Source organism: Schistocerca gregaria, chromosome 8, assembly GCF_023897955.1.
Source record: "Schistocerca gregaria isolate iqSchGreg1 chromosome 8, iqSchGreg1.2, whole genome shotgun sequence".
NCBI classification, from domain to species: Eukaryota; Metazoa; Arthropoda; class Insecta; order Orthoptera; family Acrididae; genus Schistocerca; species Schistocerca gregaria.
The window spans coordinates 61,355,872-61,374,713 of NC_064927.1; the positions used below are offsets into that span (position 1 = coordinate 61,355,872).

The window sequence follows — 18,842 nt, forward strand, 5'->3', positions numbered from 1 at the left end:
TTGTCCTTGCAATCCATATGTGAGAAATTCATAGGAGATTGTAATATAGTCCTGGGGTCATCAGTTAAACACGTTTAAAGAAACTTTATTTACAGACTGTCTCGAGATAGACTTAAACTATTTTTAACTGTCTTCCAGTTCAGTTTCTTCAGTATCTCTGTGACACTTTTCCATTGATTAAACAAACCTGTGGCCATTCATGCTGACCGTCTTGGTCAATTCCTCCTGTTAGTCCTATTTAGTACGGGTCGGGCACTCTTTAGCATATTCCTTAACCAGTTGCTGGAGTGATTTGTAAGATGTATCCTTTGTAGACTGATTGCACTTCCCCAGTATTCCACCAGTAAAGCGAACTGATTGCACTTCTCCATTATTTTACCAGTAAATCTACCACCTGCTTTACCCACAACTGTGCCAATGCGATCATTCCATGTTGTATCCATATGAAGTGTTACACCCAGGTATTTGTATGAGTTGGCCAATTCCAACAGTGACTCATTGATATTGTAGTCGTAGGGTGCCACGTTTTCTCGTTTTGTGAAGTACTTAATTTTATATTTTTGAATATTTAAAGCAAGTTGCCAATCTTTGCACCACTTTGAAATCTTATCAATATATGACTGCATATTTATGCAGCTTCCTCAGACAATAATTCATTATAAATAACTGCATTATCTGCAAAAAGTGTGAGGTTACTATTAATATTACCTGCAAGGTCATTAATATACAGGATGAACAGCAAGGGTCACATACAGTCCCTACCCATCTGAAGTTACTTCTACATCTGACAGTGACTCTCCATCCAAGATAACATGCTGCATCCTCCATGTCAAAACATCATCAATCCAGTCACAAATTTCACTTGACACCTTACATGATGGTATTTTTGACAAAAGTGTAGGTGTGGTACCGAGTTAAATGTTTTTTGGAAATCAAGACATACTGCACCTTCACACTGCCTTGATCGAAAGTTTTCAGTACGTCATGTGAGAAAAGTGTGAGTTAGGTTTCACATGATACATGACTTCAAAATCCATCCTGGTTAACATGGAAGAGGTCTTTCTGTTTCAGATACCTCATTATGTTTGAGCTCAGAGTATGTTCTACGATTGTACAGCAAATCGATGCCGAGGATGTTGAGCAGTAGTTTTGTGCATCGCTCGTACAAACCTTGTAGACACGTGTGACCTGTGCTTTTTTCCAAAAACTGGAAACAGTTTTTTTGTTCAAGGGACCATTATATCTTGTAGTTGGAACAGGGGCTAACTTGGCCACAAATTCAGTATAGGATCTGGTGGGGATTCTGTCTGGCCCTGGAGCTTTGTCCAATTTTAATAATTGCAGCTGTTTCTCTACACCACAGACACTAATACTTACTCCGCTTATCTTTTCAGTGGTCCAGGGATAACATTGGAGCAATTGTTCTGTGCTTTCTTTTGTAAAGAAAAATTTGAATTCGTAGTTAAGCGTTTCATCTTTTACTTTGCTATCCTCAGTTTCAGTTCCTGTCTCATTTGTTAGGGGCTGCACTCTTAACATTGGTGCCATGGACAGCTTTTACATATGACCAGAATTTCTTTGGGTTTTATGAAACAGCATATGCCAGTATTCTTCTACGGTAGGCATTGCAGTCTGTGCACATTGCTCTCTTAGCAACCAAATGGTTTCATTCAGCATCTGTATATCTATAGCCCTATACTTTGTTTTACATCTATTACGCAGTGATCTCTGTCTCTTTAGAAGTTTCTTTACAGTGATTGTAGACCATGGAGGGTCCCTCCCATTATGTACTGTTGTACTGGGTACATATGTATCCAGTGCATAGTCACTTACTCTTTTAAACTTGAGCCATAATTCCTCAAGATGCTGCTACCTTGCGATGAAAGCTTCCAGTTCCTCATTGAGATATGACACTACTGATTTTTTATCTGGTTTCATTTTTGGTAATCATTGTTGCCATACACACACCACAGTCACTGATACCAGTTTCAACATCCTCAAAGAGGTCAGATCTGTTTGTTGCCATTGTTGTTGTTGTTGTTGTTGTGGTCTTCAGTCCTGGGTTTGATGCAGCTCTCCATGCTACTCTATCCTGTGCAAGCTTCTTCATCTCCCAGTATCTACTGCAACCTACATCCTTCTGAATCTGCTTAGTGTATTCATCTCTTGGTCTCCCTCTACAATTTTTACCCTCTGCACTACCCTCCTATACTAAATTGGTGATCCCTTGATGCCTCAGAACATGTCCTACCAACCGATCCCTTCTTCTAGTCAAGTTGTGCTACAAACTTCTCTTCTCCCCAATCCTATTCAATACTTCCTCATTAGTTATGTGATCTACCCATCTAATCTTCAGCAATCTTCTGTAGCACCACATTTCGAAAGCTTCTATTCTCTTCTTGTCCAAACTATTTATTGTCCATGTTTCACTTCCATACATGGCTACACTCCATACAAATACTATCAGAAATGACTTCCTGACACTTAAATCTATACTCGATGTTAACAAATTTCTCTTCTTCAGAAACGCTTTCCTTGCCATTGCCAGTCTACATTTTATATCCTCTCTACTTCGACCATCATCAGTTATTTTGCACCCCAAATATCAAAACTCCTTTACTACTTTAAGTGTCTCATTTCCTAATCTAATTCCCTCAGCAGCACCCTACTTAACTCGACTACATTCCATTATTTTCGTTTTGCTTTTGTTGATGTTCATCTTATATCCTCCTTTCAAGACACTATCCATTCCATTTAACTGCTCTTCCCAGTCCTTTGCTGTCTCTGACAGAATTACGATGTCATCAACGAACCTCAAAGTTTTTATTTCTTCTCCATGAATTTTAATACCTACTCCGAATTTTTCTTTTGTTTCCTTTACTGCTTGCTCAATATACAGATTGAATAACATCGGGGAGAGGCTACAACCCTGTCTAACTCCCTTCCCAACCACTGCTTCCCTTTCATGACCCTCAACTCTTATAATTGCTATCTGGTTTCTGTACAAATTGTAAATAGCCTTTCGCTCCCTGTATTTTACCCCTGCCACCTTTAGAATCTGAAAGAGAGTATTCCAGTCAACATTGTCAAAAGCTTTCTCTAAGTCTACAAATGCTATAAACGTAGGTTTGCCTTTCCTTAATCTTTCTTCTAAGATAAGTCGTAAGGTCAGTATTGCCTTACGTGTTCCAACGTTTCTACGGAATCCAAACTGATCTTCCCCGAGGTCGGCTTCTACTAGTTTTTCCATTCGTCTATAAAGAATTCGTGTTAGTATCTTGCAGTTGTGGCTTATTAAACTGATTGTTCGGTAATTTTCACATCTGTCAACGCCTGCTTTCTTTGGGATTGGAATTACTATATTCTTCTTGAAGTCTGCGGGTATTTCGCCTGTTTCATACATTTTGTTCACCAGCTGGTAGTTTTGTCAGGACTGGCTCTCCCAAGGCCGTCAGTAGTTCCAATGGAATGTTGTCTACTCTGGGGGCCTTGTTTCGACTCAGGTCTTTCAGTGCTCTGTCAAACTCTTAACGCAGTATGGTATCTCCCATTTCATCTTCATCTACATCATCTTCCATTTCCATAATATTGTCCTAAAGTACATCACCCTTGTATGGACCCTCTATATACTCCTTCCACCTTTCTGCTTTCCCTTCTTTGCTTAGAACTGGGTTTCCATCTGAGCTCTTGATGTTCATACAAGTGGTTCTCTTTTCTCCAAATGTCTCTTTAATTTTCCTGTAGGCAGTATCTATCTTATCCCTAGTGAGATAAGCCTCTACATCATTACATTTTTCCTCTAGCCATCCCTGCTTAGCCATTTTGCACTTCCTGTCGATCTCATTTTTGAGACGTTTGTATTCCTTTTTGCCTGCTTCATTTACTGCATCTTTATGTTTTCTCCTTTCATCAATGAAATTCAATATTTCTTCTGTTACCCAAGGATTTCTACTAGCCCTCGTCTTTTTACCTACCCGATTATCTGCTGCCTTCACTACTTCATCCCTCAAAGCTACCCATTCTTCTTCTACTGTATTTGTTTCCCCCATTCCTGTCAATTGTTCCCTTACGCTCTCCCTGAAACTCTGTACAACCTCTGGTTCTTTCAGTTTATCCAGGTCATATCTCCTTAAATTGCCTCCTTTTTGCAGTTTCTTCAGTTTTAATGTACAGGTCATAACCAATAGATTGTGGTCAGAGTCCACATCTACCCCTGGAAATGTCTTACAATTTGAAACTACGTTCCTAAATCTCTGTCTTACCATTATACAATCTATCTGATACCTTTTAGTATCTCCAGGGTTCTTCCATGTATACAACCTTCTTTCATGATTCTTAAACGAAGTATTAGCTATGATTAAGTTGTGCTCTGTGCAAAATTCTACCAGGCGGGTTCCTCTTTCATTTCTTAGCCCCAATCCATATTCACCTACTATGTTTCCTTCTCTCCCTTTTCCTACTACCGAATTCCAGTCACCCATGACTATTAAATTTTCATCACCCTTCACTATCTGAATAATTTCTTTTATTTCATCATACATTTCTTCAATTTCTTCGTCATCTGCAGAGCTAGTTGGCATGTAAACTTGTACTACTGTAGTAGGTGTGGGCTTCGTATCTATCTTGGCCACAACAATGCATTAACTATGCTGCTTGTAGTAGCTTACCCGCATTCCTATTTTCCTATTCATTATTGAACCTACTCCTGCATTACCCCTATTTGATTTTGTGTTTATAACCCTGTAGTCACCTGACCAGAAGTCTTGTTCCTCCTGCCACCGAACTTCACTAATTCCCACTATATCTAACTTTAACCTATCCATTTCCCTTTTTAAATTTTCTAACCTACCTGCCTGATTAAGGGATCTGACATTCCACGCTCCGATCCGTAGAACGCCAGTTTTCTTTCTCCTGATACCGACATTCTCTTGAGTAGTCCCCGCCCGGAGATCCGAATGGGGGACTATTTTACCTCCGGAATATTTTACCCAAGAGGACGCCATCATCATTTAATCATACAGTAAAGCTGCATGCCCTCGGGAAAAATTACGGCTTTAGATTTCCCTTGCTTTCAGCCGTTCGCAGTACCAGCACAGCAAGGCCGTTTTGGTTAGTGTTACAATGCCAGATCAGTCAATCATCCAGACTGTTGCCCTTGCAACTACTGAAAAGGCTGCTGCCCCTCTTCAGGAACCACACGTTTGACTGGCCTCTCAACAGATACCCCTCTGTTTTGGTTGCACCTACGGTACGGCTATCTGTATCGCTGAGGAACGCAAGCCTCCCCACCAACGGCAAGGTCCATGGTTCATGGGGGGGTTGCCATTAGCCCAATATAATTCCATTATGAATGCAATTCCGAACTATCCAATCTAGGTGCTTTTCAGAGAAGACATTCAGTAATGCTTCAAAGGATGTTTTATCATGTCCACCACTAATGGAACTATGATTTTTCCCAATTGATTGTTGGATGATTACAGTCCCCACCGATGATTACAGTGTGACTAGGAAACTTACATAAAATGAACTGAAGTTTCCTCTAAAGTTTTCAATTACATCAGGAGATGAATCATTTGGACGTTAGAAGGCACCACTTATCATTTTATACCCATTCTTGATACTGAGTCTGGCTCAATCTGTCTCTCATGCAGCTTAGATTTCTATCTCAGTGGATTTGATTTTCTTATCTACTGTGACAATGCAACTACCATTTCCCATTTGCCTATTGTTTTGAAATATACTTAAATATTCCTCAGAAATCTCACAGATATCAATTTCAGGTTTCAAGCAGCTTTCTGTTCCTAATATTATGCGAGCTTCACCACTTTTCAGGAGCGCTTCACACTCTTGTCACTTCATTGCAAATGCTTCGGATAAGAATTTTGATATTGTGGGATGCATTTCTTTCTGTCTTACACTTATGCTTCTGGGTTTTCTGTAGCTGTCATCTGGATTGGATGGATAGTCGCGTAATAAAAAAAAAAAAAAAAAAAATCCTCTAGTGTGCCCCACACGGACATGTGTGTGTGCGGGGACTCTCTCTCTCTCTCTCTCTCTCTCTCTCTCTCTCTCTCTCTCTCTCTCTCTCTCTCTCTCTCTCTCTCTCTCTCTCTCTGCCTCTGCCCGTTTGTCTGTCACACTCTCAGCTACCTGACTAGCAGATGCTTATGTGTAGTGCACACTTGACCCATTTAGGGGACCTCGTACAGTTCTTAACCCTGTGACACAAGTCCAGGAGGTCGCAGCCTAGGTATTTCTAATTGTGCCACATAGTGTCTTCGAGGGAAAATAGATTGAGTGAGGTGTCCATTGCTTAAATATGTACAGTTGTATCTAATATACTATTGTGAAATATGCTAAACATAGATTCATGCTTGGAAAACTGTTATTTGTTCCATACTGTTAACATTTCCAGTTCTTGGATGTCTGCCTTATGCACAAAAACCAAATTTGAAGACTTTAAATACATTTGGTGAAAGTTTCATTGCGTGTGCACACAGCTTAAAAAAAACCTTTTTATTTGCAGGCATAAACTTAAAGAGAGGCTGAAGATTGGTCGAAATATTACAATAAGCTACCAGAGTCACAAAGATACAATGGCAAAATCTGGATCAGCAACAAAGATCACATACTCTGTATAACATCTTCTCATGTTTAGTTTTTCAAAAAATGTGAGAATACACAAGACTGTGACAGCTGAAAATAGAACATGTGCAGCCTGAGTTTTTTTGTTTATTCTAGCTAATATTTGATTTTGTGGTGAGTTTATAAGAGAACATTGTTTAATTTTATTTATTTAAAATAACAAAATTTATGTGTTGTTCTGGTGGCTCACAAAGATTTGAACAATGCTGAAGAAACTGTTTTGGAATTTTGTCATTTCCTTAATTTTGAATTAGAATTGATACATTTGATTTTTCAACCCAGTTGTAAAGGATTTTTCATTTTTCTATGGAAAAATTGTACATAGTTACAAAGCTGAAATTTATACATGAAATTTGTAATTATCAACAAAATAAGATATGTGAAATGTAAAAGTGATTTTAATACATATATTTCTAATCGTGACATGTAGAGTGTCATGTTAATTAAAATAAACTTTGTTTCTTTGAAGTTTAAATGAAATATAAAGGTTTGTGGACGAGATTATTTGTAGTTAAGAAATATCTTTTGTTATAAAGAAATCTCTGTGAACAGTGTGCTTGATTTTAACATGTTTATGAATATAATAAATTCACTTTACATTTTTCATGAAGTTTTGCTCTCTAATTGCCTTTTCCTGAAATACTGTGCTTCTAGCATTCCCACTGTATGAAATGGTGCAGTGATTGACACACTAGACTCATTTGGGAAGACCAGGGATCAAATCGCAGCTCAGCCATCCAAAATTGGGTTTGCTGTGGTTTCACTAATTTCCATAAGGGAAAAGCTGTAACGGTTCATTTGAAATGGGCATACAAATTTCCGCCCCTAGTTAAAGTTTGCACTCTGTCAATACTTGTGGATTATCAACAATGGCTTTTGCTTTTCCACTGATGAAACCATTTGTATGAATTTCTGGTGATGCCATCAGTTCCTTCCACTGTCTTGGGCCTGTTGCTTTTCTATTCACTGAAGCTACGAAATTTCTGGGGCTCATGCTTGATAGAAAACTTTCTTGGTCCTCCCACATGTCTTATGTGACTGCATGCTTTCCCCAGTATCTTGGTGTCCTACGCATTCTAAACGGTACTTCCTGGGGAGCGGGTCAAACCATCTGCCTCTATTTGTTCCAAACTTTTGTCTGTTTAAAAGTAGACTATGGGTGTTTTGTTTATTTTTCTGCACATCTGTCCACATTATGCCATCTTAATACAGTCCACTATTGTGGAATCTGTTTGGCCACTGCCGCCTTTTACAATAGCCCAGTTGAGAGTCTGTGCGAATTTGCCAAACTACCGGTCATACCAGTGTGATGTTCTCCTCAGCAGATACAAGTGCTGTTTGTCTGTCTTGCTTAGTCGCACGTGCTAAGTCTCCTATTTCGATGACTCCCTTGACCGCCAGTATGAGGCACGTCCCTCTTCTGTTACATCGTGGAGTTTGCTTTCGGCTCCTGCTTCAGCAGCTTAACGTCATGCTACCTGCCATGGTCCTGATGGGTGTGAACCCTTCACCGCCTTTGCTTTGTCTGGCACCCTGTGTTGTTCTTGTACTTCATTTGCTTCCAAAGGAAACTATTTGGATTCAATCTGTGCAGTAAGTTTCTCAACTTTCACACACAACTGAGTGACAACACCTTCTTGTACACTGATGGCCCTAAGACCGATAATTTTTGGTGTCCTATTCCAGAACACTGCTCAGTATTTACAGTAGATCTCTCGCACTCTTTATCAGGCCACCCAGTACATCCGGCAACACAGTCTTTTTGATTGCGTCATATGCTTTGATTCTCTCTGTGACATTCAAAGCGTCTTGTATGTTGTACACAGTCCATCTCTCAGTGCAGTGGGCCCATTCGCTTCTATTTGCTTGCTGTTGAGAGAGCCAGTGTGGTGTTCGTGTGGGTTCCTGATCTCTTTGTTCTAACGTGAAGTGAAGCTGCTGACGCAGCTACCGCGTCTGCAGCCCTCCTACCTCAGTTCACTTGCTCTTCCATCCCTTCGGGTGATCTCCTTGTTGTTGTCTGTCAGCAAGTGGCATCACTTTGGCATCACCACCGGTTTTTACTTTACAGGAACAAGCTCTGGGGAATTGAACTTCTCTCAGCAGCTCGGCCACCCTCATTTTGGCCATCTTGTCACAAGGACATCATTTTAGCTAGGTTGCATATTGGTCATTGTCGTTTTAGCCATTGGCCTATGTTATATGGTGACCCCAGCCACTTTTTGGTCATTGTTGTCGACCTCGGACGGGTCACCATTTCCTGACCGAATGCTCCTGTGACGGATTGCTCCTTATCAGCATAATCTGTCACTGTCACATGACGGCAGTCCCAGGAAACACTCTGCATTTCCCACTTACTACTGAAGAAGTCGTCTATATTGGCTCGACACAGCTGCAAAATTTCTGCGCATTCAGAATGCCGTGCTAGATGCTGAAAACTGATTTTTCACTCTTCCCACTATCATCTCAATTGCTATATACTGATCTTTGAATACTGATGCCTCCACTTTTTTTGTGATTCCCGTTTCGTCATGGGGAGGTTGGCTAATGCTTCATTTTCCTCCATACAGACTTGTCTGATCACACTGGAAGTGCCTGTGCCATCTAAATACTCTGTCATATGGTGGTGTATTGTTGCCGTGCAATTCCATCAACTCAACACTGGTCCACAGTTGTCACTATATAGTTTTTACAGAAACAAAAGTAGCTGTACTTGATTGATTTAGATGCACTCAACACAAATATTGAGATTAACTTTGTGTTCTGCAGGGTTGCCACAGATTCTGGTAATCAGGGAATTTCAAACACATCAAGGGATTTGAGAAAAGAAACACTGAAAAAATCTTGTTTTTTGTCTCAGTAGATGAAATGGTTTTTTTACTGAGGTGTCGAACATCATCGCTTGCTGGATGCAGCCGAGTACATGCTCTGCTTCCCTTCTTCCTCATTACTGCTCCTTCTTTCCTTCCTACCATTCCCGTCAACCTGCAGTCAGCGCTGCCAACACTTCTTGCCGCTTGCCTAGCAGCTACCGACGAGAGGCAGGGCGGCATGAGGAGTGGTTTGTTTGGACCTGATTCTCAAAGACTGTGGATGTAGCGGCCAGAGACGGCAGTCATGTGTGCACAAGTTATGTCTGTATTTGTGGGAGTGTGATTGTCTTTCCTATGTACCTGTCTGCAACTCAGCAATCACCTTGATGGTAAGTAGCTACCTAGCCTCATTATTATTGATTTTTAGAGTATTTGAACAAATTATCTCTTGCGTGGATTGATCACCGTGATCTCATTTCAACAACATGTAGCCTGTGGCTCGAGAATAGTTGGCCACACAAGTGACTTTCCACAGTGGGCCAAAACCGTAGGCAGTTTCTGTGGGTCTGTTTATGGATCAGGCCTACCAATCTGAATCCATTCGATTCCCACTAACATGCAGCCCTACCCATCAGATCTAGTCTCACCAATCTGCCTGCAGGCTGGGTCTGTTTGCGTGTGGTGTAATGCAGTAGATCTTCACGGTTTATCCATGGACCCAGGACTGCAGTGCTCCTCAGCAGGCCAGAGGCAATGGGCAATGGGTTGCAGGAATTGTGACTCACCTCAAGTATGTTGTACAGTGTGGCACTTTATAGACATTTTATTTGTTCTATTACATTTTGGCATTTCAAAACTAGTTTATATGAGAGTATGGATGATAAGAAGAAGAAAATTGTCAGTCACTAGTGATTTAAATGATATGTTATCATATATTTCTCAAAAGAAAAAGAAAAAAATATGTGTAAAGTAATAGATATAACACAGTGGGTAATAACCGACAATAACTAACGTAATAGAACCAACATTTTATTAATGGTCACCTACAGTGTTGGTTTATACAATTCTTGCTCACCTTATACACTCCTTTCAAGTAAGCTACTTTTTTGTGAGGCTATTTTCGAAATCAGTGAAGGTATTTTAAATCTGTCTTGCAGCTACAATGAAATGTGTATTTTTGTCAACTAATGTGTTTTTGTTTTGTTGAAATAAAATAACATCTGTGGTCTTAATGAAACACACATACCATTCCTCTTCCTTTCTCCATCTAAAAACAGTTATTATAAAAGATGTTGATGTTAGTACTTACGGTTTTTCCTCACATCAGGAAATGCCATCTGCTTGCAAGTGTTTTTAGACATTTCCTCATTTGCACCATTGTTTCTTGTACCATAGCTGCAAAGACAGATCATCAACTTAAGTCTGGACTTACCCTTGATATCTCAAAATTTCTCAGGGAAAAATGCTAAAACTCATCTGAAAATCAGGGAAATATCAGGGACTTTCACTTGGGGAAACTAGTGGCAACCCTGTCCTAGCTGAGGGTTACAAGTAAACAGGGTGTTTTACATTTCACAATCACAGTTGTGGGGCATTATGAAGACCTACATTGTGACAGGGATTCCTCTGTCGTGAGTGGGGTCAACACTTCCAGTACACTTTGGCAACACTGCTTTACACTATGGAGTTTGGTGTGAACTGCAAACTGTGCATCAGATTGCTAGTTTTCTGTGGTACCTCCCTTTTTTTTATAGTAGCTAATATTTCATTTTTGTTGTGAGTTTATAAGAGCTCAGTAGAACATTGTTTAATATTTTTTATTTAAAAATAATGAAATTTGTGTGTTCTGTTGGTGCACAAAGATTCAAACAATGCTAAAGAAAATGTTTTGGAATTTTGTTACCTTTTTAAATTTTGTATTAGAATTGAGATAAGTTTGATTTTTCAACACAATTGTTGAAATGGAAAGGAGTCAATGTAGCTTATGGTGAAGGATTGACAGTTGCTGTTCCCCCACATGTACCACCATCAAGCAGCAATAGCAATGATGCTGAACTGATCCATACAGTTGAAAAAGAATCACCTGCCAGGTAAACTGACACTGCATTTACACCATCATCATCATCTGGAGAACCACACAAAATCTCACAGTTGAACTCTGAGATCTGTTAGGGATTTAGATCTTCCAAAATGTGAAGCCAAAAAACTTGAGTGTCATTTCAGTACAAAAGGGGACAACAGATTCTGAAGTAACATTGATAGTTTCTTGGAAGACCTGTACAATACATATGAATCAGACAAATGGTGATGTTTTACAGAAGGCTAAAAATAAGAAAGAAAGAAAGAAAGAGGGTGGTACAGTTACACAGTAATAATGAAGGGCCATCTATCCCTGTCACATATGCTGTGTTAGATAAAGAAGTTATACCACGCTGTACTCCACTGTAAACTGTGTTAATTACAGTAGGTATAAATAGGTGAATGTGGAGATATCAAAGTCAATGTGATGCTGGTAGGTTTGCAAGGGGGTTATTCAGAAGTACCCCTGCTGCTACCTGTGTGAGTGACATGGTCGTGCAAGACAGAACCACTACACACATGAACAGCTCTGGTTCCTGGATCAAAAACTATCAGTGAATCCAAATAAAATTGTTCTCCCATCATTGCACATTAAGTAGGGTCTCATGACAGATTTTGTTGGGGCTGTACCCAGGAATGGAGCAGCGTTTCAATATTCATGCATTCCATAACTCTGCACAGAGTTAATCTGAAATGGGATGTTCATTGGTCCACAGGTGTGCCAGCTGTTAGGGGAACCACCTGGAATCCACTCTAACTGCTGATCAGCTGCAGGTGTGGCATTGTTTTCATAACATCACAACATTGTCCTTGGGTTAATAGGAGAGCTGAAAATTACAAGGATCTTGTAGGCGAACTCATTCATTCATTTAAGGTCATTGGCTGCAACGTGACCCTGAAGATTCTCTTTCCTTACTCCCACCTTGAAGTGTTTCCAGAGAATTATGGTGTATTCAGTGATGAGCATGGTAAGTGGTACCACCGTGACATTTCTCCCATGGAACAGTGGGACATAGGACAGTGGACTACAGCTATGTCGGCTGATTTCTGATAGATGCTGCAGACACCACTCACAAGAAGGAGGCAAATAAACTATGGAAGTTCAATTAATATATGTCTCGTGTCAATTACAGTAGCAATTATGAGAAATGTTAAGTCCTAACATACTTGTAACCCTGAGCAAGGAGACTACAATTAAAATTTTTGTGCTCAATGCTTTGGAATCTATAAAGACTATCTACTTTGGTATCTATTATACTCCGCTTTATTAGTGGGTTTCACCATTTTGTTTTGGCTCTTCTAGTGGTACACTATGGTATTGTCATGTACTGGAATTTCAATGTGTACCATGAGTGAAAGTTCAATATGGCCTATTTTAACCATTTCCTGGTTATTTAATGTTTTTTGTGTTATTTCTGGTTCTTTAGTTTTTAACTGCATTATTTTTGAGTCCTCCAGTTTGGTGGAACCAAGATTGAAGATATTCTGAATCATTTTTCATGCTGTTGAAATGTTTTCTGGGAAGATCAGTTACTTTCCTATGCAGTTAAGACTAAATGCACATTGATATGTTGAACTGAATTGAATTTTATTTGATCCTGTAGGGTTACATGATGAACAGCAAAAGAACATGTAATATGGGACACGTCAAAAACAGAAAACATTCATTGTCACCTACTCTGTCAAGCAGGGTTTTAGGCACGCTTTCTAATAATTTGATACTTGAATAGTGGGCTTCTTTTTCAAGCACTGACAGCCAGTGGCATATGCTTCATATATCATTCTTCCTCCGTGTGCTGTGAGCGTGTACACTAGCATTTGTAATACATTCTGCACTATCTTTTGTGATGTATATTATTGTTTTATATACAAGATGTGTCAGCAGGAATGTCATATAATTTGTGAGTTGATTCTACAATGAAAATAAACAAAAAGGTCCCCTGAACATGTGTCCGATTTTCGAATGTTACGGATCCATGAATGATTTTAAAGACAAGTGTGAATATTGCTTACTGAAATGCTGTGTAGGTCCTATGGTGGACAGAGTAATGGTGGGTCAGATGACTGATCCGTCCTACAAGAGGTGTTCAGAGAGCCTGCACCCACCTCACTGCACTTGTCAATTCATTGCAGGGTGTGTTTGTGTTGCACATCGAACTTCATTTTGGCGGGCTTTCTTCCAGCTTTGGTGATGCAACTGACAAGTTCTTCATAGTGTACACATCCCCCTTTAACCAGCCCTATAAAGAGAATTCTAAGAGGTTAGTTCAGGAGACCTGGCAGGCCAATTAATGAGTCCGCCACAGGAAATCCTCCATTGAGGGAATGTGTTGTTCGATACTGGGATTCTTATTTGGTGCAGTGAATCAGTGACTCATCATGTTACAGGTACGTTTGCCATTGTTGCTGTGATGTCATGACTTCCAAAAGTGCAGGTACGTCTGATGACGACATGATTATTAGAGATGATCACCAAATACCTACTTATAATAATTGATTTATGGCAGACTGTTTCAGCTTGATTGCCATTTTCAGGTACCTGAAATTACAATTTTAGTGAGAACATGTATGATTGTGAATGTCATTTGTATTAAAGCAGGTGTATTGTTCTCACATCTAGATTAATGTGACATCAATATTACATCATTAGGGGACTATCTTAAAATTGTCACATTTAATAAAATAGTAAATGATGTTGAAATTGAAATGTTAGTTACAATGTGACAGTAGTTGGACAGTTCCACTCTTATAACTATATATGTTTACAAAGATTGTGCAAATAAGCAGTGACATTATTTTACTAATTAAAATTTGTTACGATTGTCTTTGGTTGTAGCATATGTTGCTACTAATTTATCAATTTTAATTGTGTTCTAAAAGTTCAATAAAATTTATGAAGTAGTACTTCTCTCTAAATTCTGTATGTTTGTTTAATATTTCGTGTTGATAATTTCTCGTGTGCATATGGATTTCTAATTCTTCAAGAATGTTCACTGCAAAACTTTTTGATATTCTGTGCAGAATCTGGAGTGCATTTTTGATCGTATCAGCAGTGTGATTTTGATTTTTCAAGTGTAGAAAGAAGCTCGACTGATTATACTTGTACTGTGTAATATGTTCTTCATGCCTCGTGTTAAAATTTCTTCCTGTTCGGCCAGTGTAAGAGCTGTTACATGTGATTTTATATATCCCTGGGTTATCATATTTTGATGTTCTAGTAGTGGTGGAACATAATTTTATTGAAAGATTGTTATTGATTCAAAAGGCAAGTTGAATATTTGTGACTTTAAAAAGTGCATTAAATCTGTTGGACATTCTACCAAGGTAGACTGCTAGTATGTATCTTATTTTCTGTGTCAGTGACGTTTCTCGAGGCATATCTCGATGTGTGTTGTGTTCTGCTTTGGTATTTTATTTTTGTAGTATAATTTTGTGATTCTGTTGGGGTAAAAATCATTTGTATAGGCTATTAATGAAGTGTGTCAAGTTCTTTTTGAATTTCTGGTTTTTCTAATGGTATGTTGTTTAATCTATTAATCCATGGGTGGAAAAATTACATTAATTGGCGTTTATAATGTCTTTCTGTAGGTATCAAATGTGTGACGATTATTATTTTTGCTAATTGTGAAGTCTAATTAGTTAATGGTATTGTCTTTCTCTATTCCCACAGTGGATTTCATTTTAGCATGTAATTGGTTGAGTTTTTGACAGATATTTTCAGTATCTGCGTGGCTGACAACATGAAGCTATCATCTACATACTTAAAATAGTATACAATTTGGTCAAGAGTAGGCCAATCTGAGTTAAAGAATTTCCCTTCCAGAGAATTTATGAAAATATCGGCTAATGTGTCTACTAAACTATTACCCATGGCTACTCCATCTGCTTGGGTATAAATTTTGTTGTTAAATTCAAAATAACTTTGTGATGGTGCTATTTTCAAAAGAGTTATAATATCAAGTGTTCCAGTTATGGATTTTTCTGATGTTGTAACAAGTTAAATTTTATTATTTGGATACTTTTCTGTACTGGCACATTACTTGATAGATTAGTGACATCAAATGAAATAAATTTACCATTAGGTGGGATTTGTGTCTTTTATATATCTTGCCAGATTACCTTAATTTTTGATCTGTATTTTTTGTTGAAAGTATAAAGTTTTGTTATTAGTGGCTTTTTTTTCCTTTCTTCTCCATGTTCAGTGAGAATGGTATTACTGTTTTTAGTGGCTTTCTTTAATTTAGCTGCAAATCTGTTGCTAGGGTTGCAAGTTATTGTTATATTCAAAGAATGATATGACCTCATCTACATAGTTGTTTTTGTTAAGTATGACCACATTATTCCCTTCGTCAACTTTTAATGCTATAGCATTACTCAATAGCATCTTATGGATTATGTTATTCAAAATTTTATGTTCTGTCTTGGGTTGGTATTTGTATGCATTCTGGTTGTGTAATTTCTTGTCTATGTTTGTTACATTGACTGTTATTTCATTTTGTCTTCAGTATGAGAGATTCACAAAATCTATTGCAACTTCAGCAGTGGCTATAAAGTGCTTTACATAATTTTCCTGTAGTGTTGGGGCTACGTTTTGTAAGGAGATTTGTTGTGTTATCTGTAAATTCTATATTTGTGAAATTTTCGAAATGTGGGTGAAACTAAAAATCAGATTCATATTCGTGTGTAGGTTGTCATATGTGATGCTGGATGTCTAGAGAAGTTTTGTGAATTTCCTGTTATGGGTATGTTGAATATGTCTCCTTGTGTTCCATGTATATATCTATGTACAAAACATGCAGTATAATCAAAAGTTAAAGGCGTTACACTGTTGCTTAACTTTAGATGTGCTACATAGAGTTCCTGATACACTGTTTCTTTTCAATGTAACCTGCACAATCTTTGTAAACATCTATCATCATAAGAGTGGAACAGTCAAACTACTGTCACATTGTAATTAACATTTCACTTACAACATATTGATATCACATACCATCTTATTAAAACAGTGACAGTTTCAAGACAGTCCACCAACGACGTAATGTGGACGTCAAATCAGTCTACACCTGAGAACAGCATACCTACCTACTTTAATATAAATGACATTCACAATCATACATATTTTCACTAAAATTGCAATTGCAGGTACTTGAAAATGGCGATAAAGACAAAACAGTCTTTCGTGAATAAGGCTTACTTACAAGCAGTTATTTGGTGCGTCAACTCTAATAATCATGTCGTTATTAACAATATGTTATGCTGCTGGTCCTAAAGAAGAAAAACTGCAGGTAGGCCTTTTATCAGCAACTGTGTGTATGCTGTGACTGTTGTCATAAATGTTGACTGCATAGGCTTGTCAATTATGAAGGCCACTCAGAACCACATCGAACCACTGTGGTATATTCACCTTTTATGATGACCCTTTCAAGAAATGGATTGAATAGAAGTGCATCACCCTGTATTTCACTTCAAAATTCTTGGTTACCTCTGCTTCATTCAGCACTACCAATACAGTACATGGGTACATATTTGTATCAAACTAATCAAGTTCTCGAAGTATGTCAAATTCACTCATAATCTTGTGGAGGTCAGTGTGGTTATATTTTCATATGCCTTTTTAAAGTCGATGAATGGGATATACAGGCTCTTGTCATATTCAAAATATTTTTCACTCAACTGTGTCATAGGAAATATTTTGTTTAATGTCAGCTATCTTGTGTAAAGTTTATCTTAAATCCGCCACAATTTTCCAGCACCCAACTGGAGAAGATCTACTGGTATTAAGTGTGCTAAGAAGGGAAATACTTCTGTAGTTGTTGTAATTGGTCGTTTGGCCTTCTCTGTATATTGGTCATATTGGTGCCTTTTTCATATCTTCAGGCATTTCTTCTGTATTTCAGAGTTTACTCAGGACATGAAACAGAAGCAGTAGTTAAGAATGAAGTGAGGCAGAGTTGTAGCGTACCCCCAATGTTATTCAATTTGTACACTGAGCAACCAGTTAAGGCGCAACCAAGGAGAAATTTGGAAAGGAAAATTAAGTTCAAGGAAAAGAAAATTTTTGTGTTCACTGATGACATTGTAATTCTTTCAGAGGGTACAAGATAAGTGGAGTGGAATGGCTAGTGTCTTCAAAAGAGGTTACAAGATATTAAAGAAAGTGAACTAAGGATAATGCCGTGTACGTAAATTAAATCAGGTGATTGAGGGTGCTATATTAGGAAATGAGACGCTGAAGTTTAATTGTGTATAGTTTTGTACTGTAGGAAACAAGGGAGAGGATGTTGTTATGGGTGACCGGTACCCTCTTTCTACAACACAAATGAACATGTGAATTAATATGGTTCTTTATTTACATGAAGCTGCTACTTAACTTGAATAGACTCCGTGTTCATGGTACAAGCTCATCAGTAATTGTCCTCTTGCAGACAATATTGGTAATCTTGCTATACTCACAAATCTCATGCTATGTACTGTCATAGCCTGCGTTAACTACACCTGCTCTGCGAGTGGACTAACAGATGCCAAACTAGAGTTTGAGTTAGTGAGGCCCTCCGGTCAGCAGTGGCAGCCTAAACACATGCTGTCAAGAGGGCATTGGCAGTGTGTTGCTTGTCGGTGTCTCCCTAGCCTCTCTCATGACAGGTGCACTTGATCCAGCGCATACTATTGATCTTCGTGCTTCATCTTTGCCAACCGACAGCTTCTGCCAGCACGTTGCTCCTCCCTGAAATGCCACACCATTGTCGGCATCCTAATGCAAATGACAACAGGAGGGGAGGCAGGGCACTGGAAGTAGAGATGAGCCGGGAGCTGTGACTGTGGAGGATGGCATACTGCCGACTGTACCCTGCCATCTGGCTTGCAAGGAAACAGGAATATCCTCTGGAATACTGCTGCCAGGGCACACGTCCAGACCTGAGGGCGTGTCCTGGGAAGATGGAGACGGCGATGGCAATGGCGGGTCCAGGGCCATTTGGAGGGCGAGCAGGGACGGTGGGGGCAAGGGTGCATTGTCCATCCACTCCTCCTAGGGTGCCCTGAAATTGATGGCAGATTGAAATCTCCACCAATTATAACTGTATAAGTGGGGTACTTATTTGTAATGAGATTCAAGTTTTCTTTGAGCTGTTCAGCTATTATATCACCTGAGTTGGGGGAAGGAGACAATTATTATTTTGGTATGGCTGTTGAGTATAACCTCTACCCATAGTAATTCACAGGAACTATCCTGACTTCAAGCAAGCTTGACTATTTTGTTGATATCTTTATTAGTTTCCAAGATACAGGAATTCAAAGTTACCATAC

At 38.8% G+C, this 18,842-nt stretch overlaps 1 protein-coding gene across 1 annotated transcript in view; it reads left to right on the plus strand.

The window, feature by feature from the left end:
- LOC126284537 (eukaryotic translation initiation factor 4E-like) overlaps positions 1-7,247 on the plus strand; it is a 42,413-nt gene extending 35,166 nt beyond the window's left edge. The window contains exon 5 of the mRNA XM_049983537.1: positions 6,527-7,247. Within this exon, the coding sequence (XP_049839494.1) occupies positions 6,527-6,641 (115 nt within the window). The 3' untranslated portion in view covers positions 6,642-7,247. The remainder of the gene's footprint in view (positions 1-6,526) is intronic.
- Positions 7,248-18,842: the final 11,595 nt, after the last annotated feature.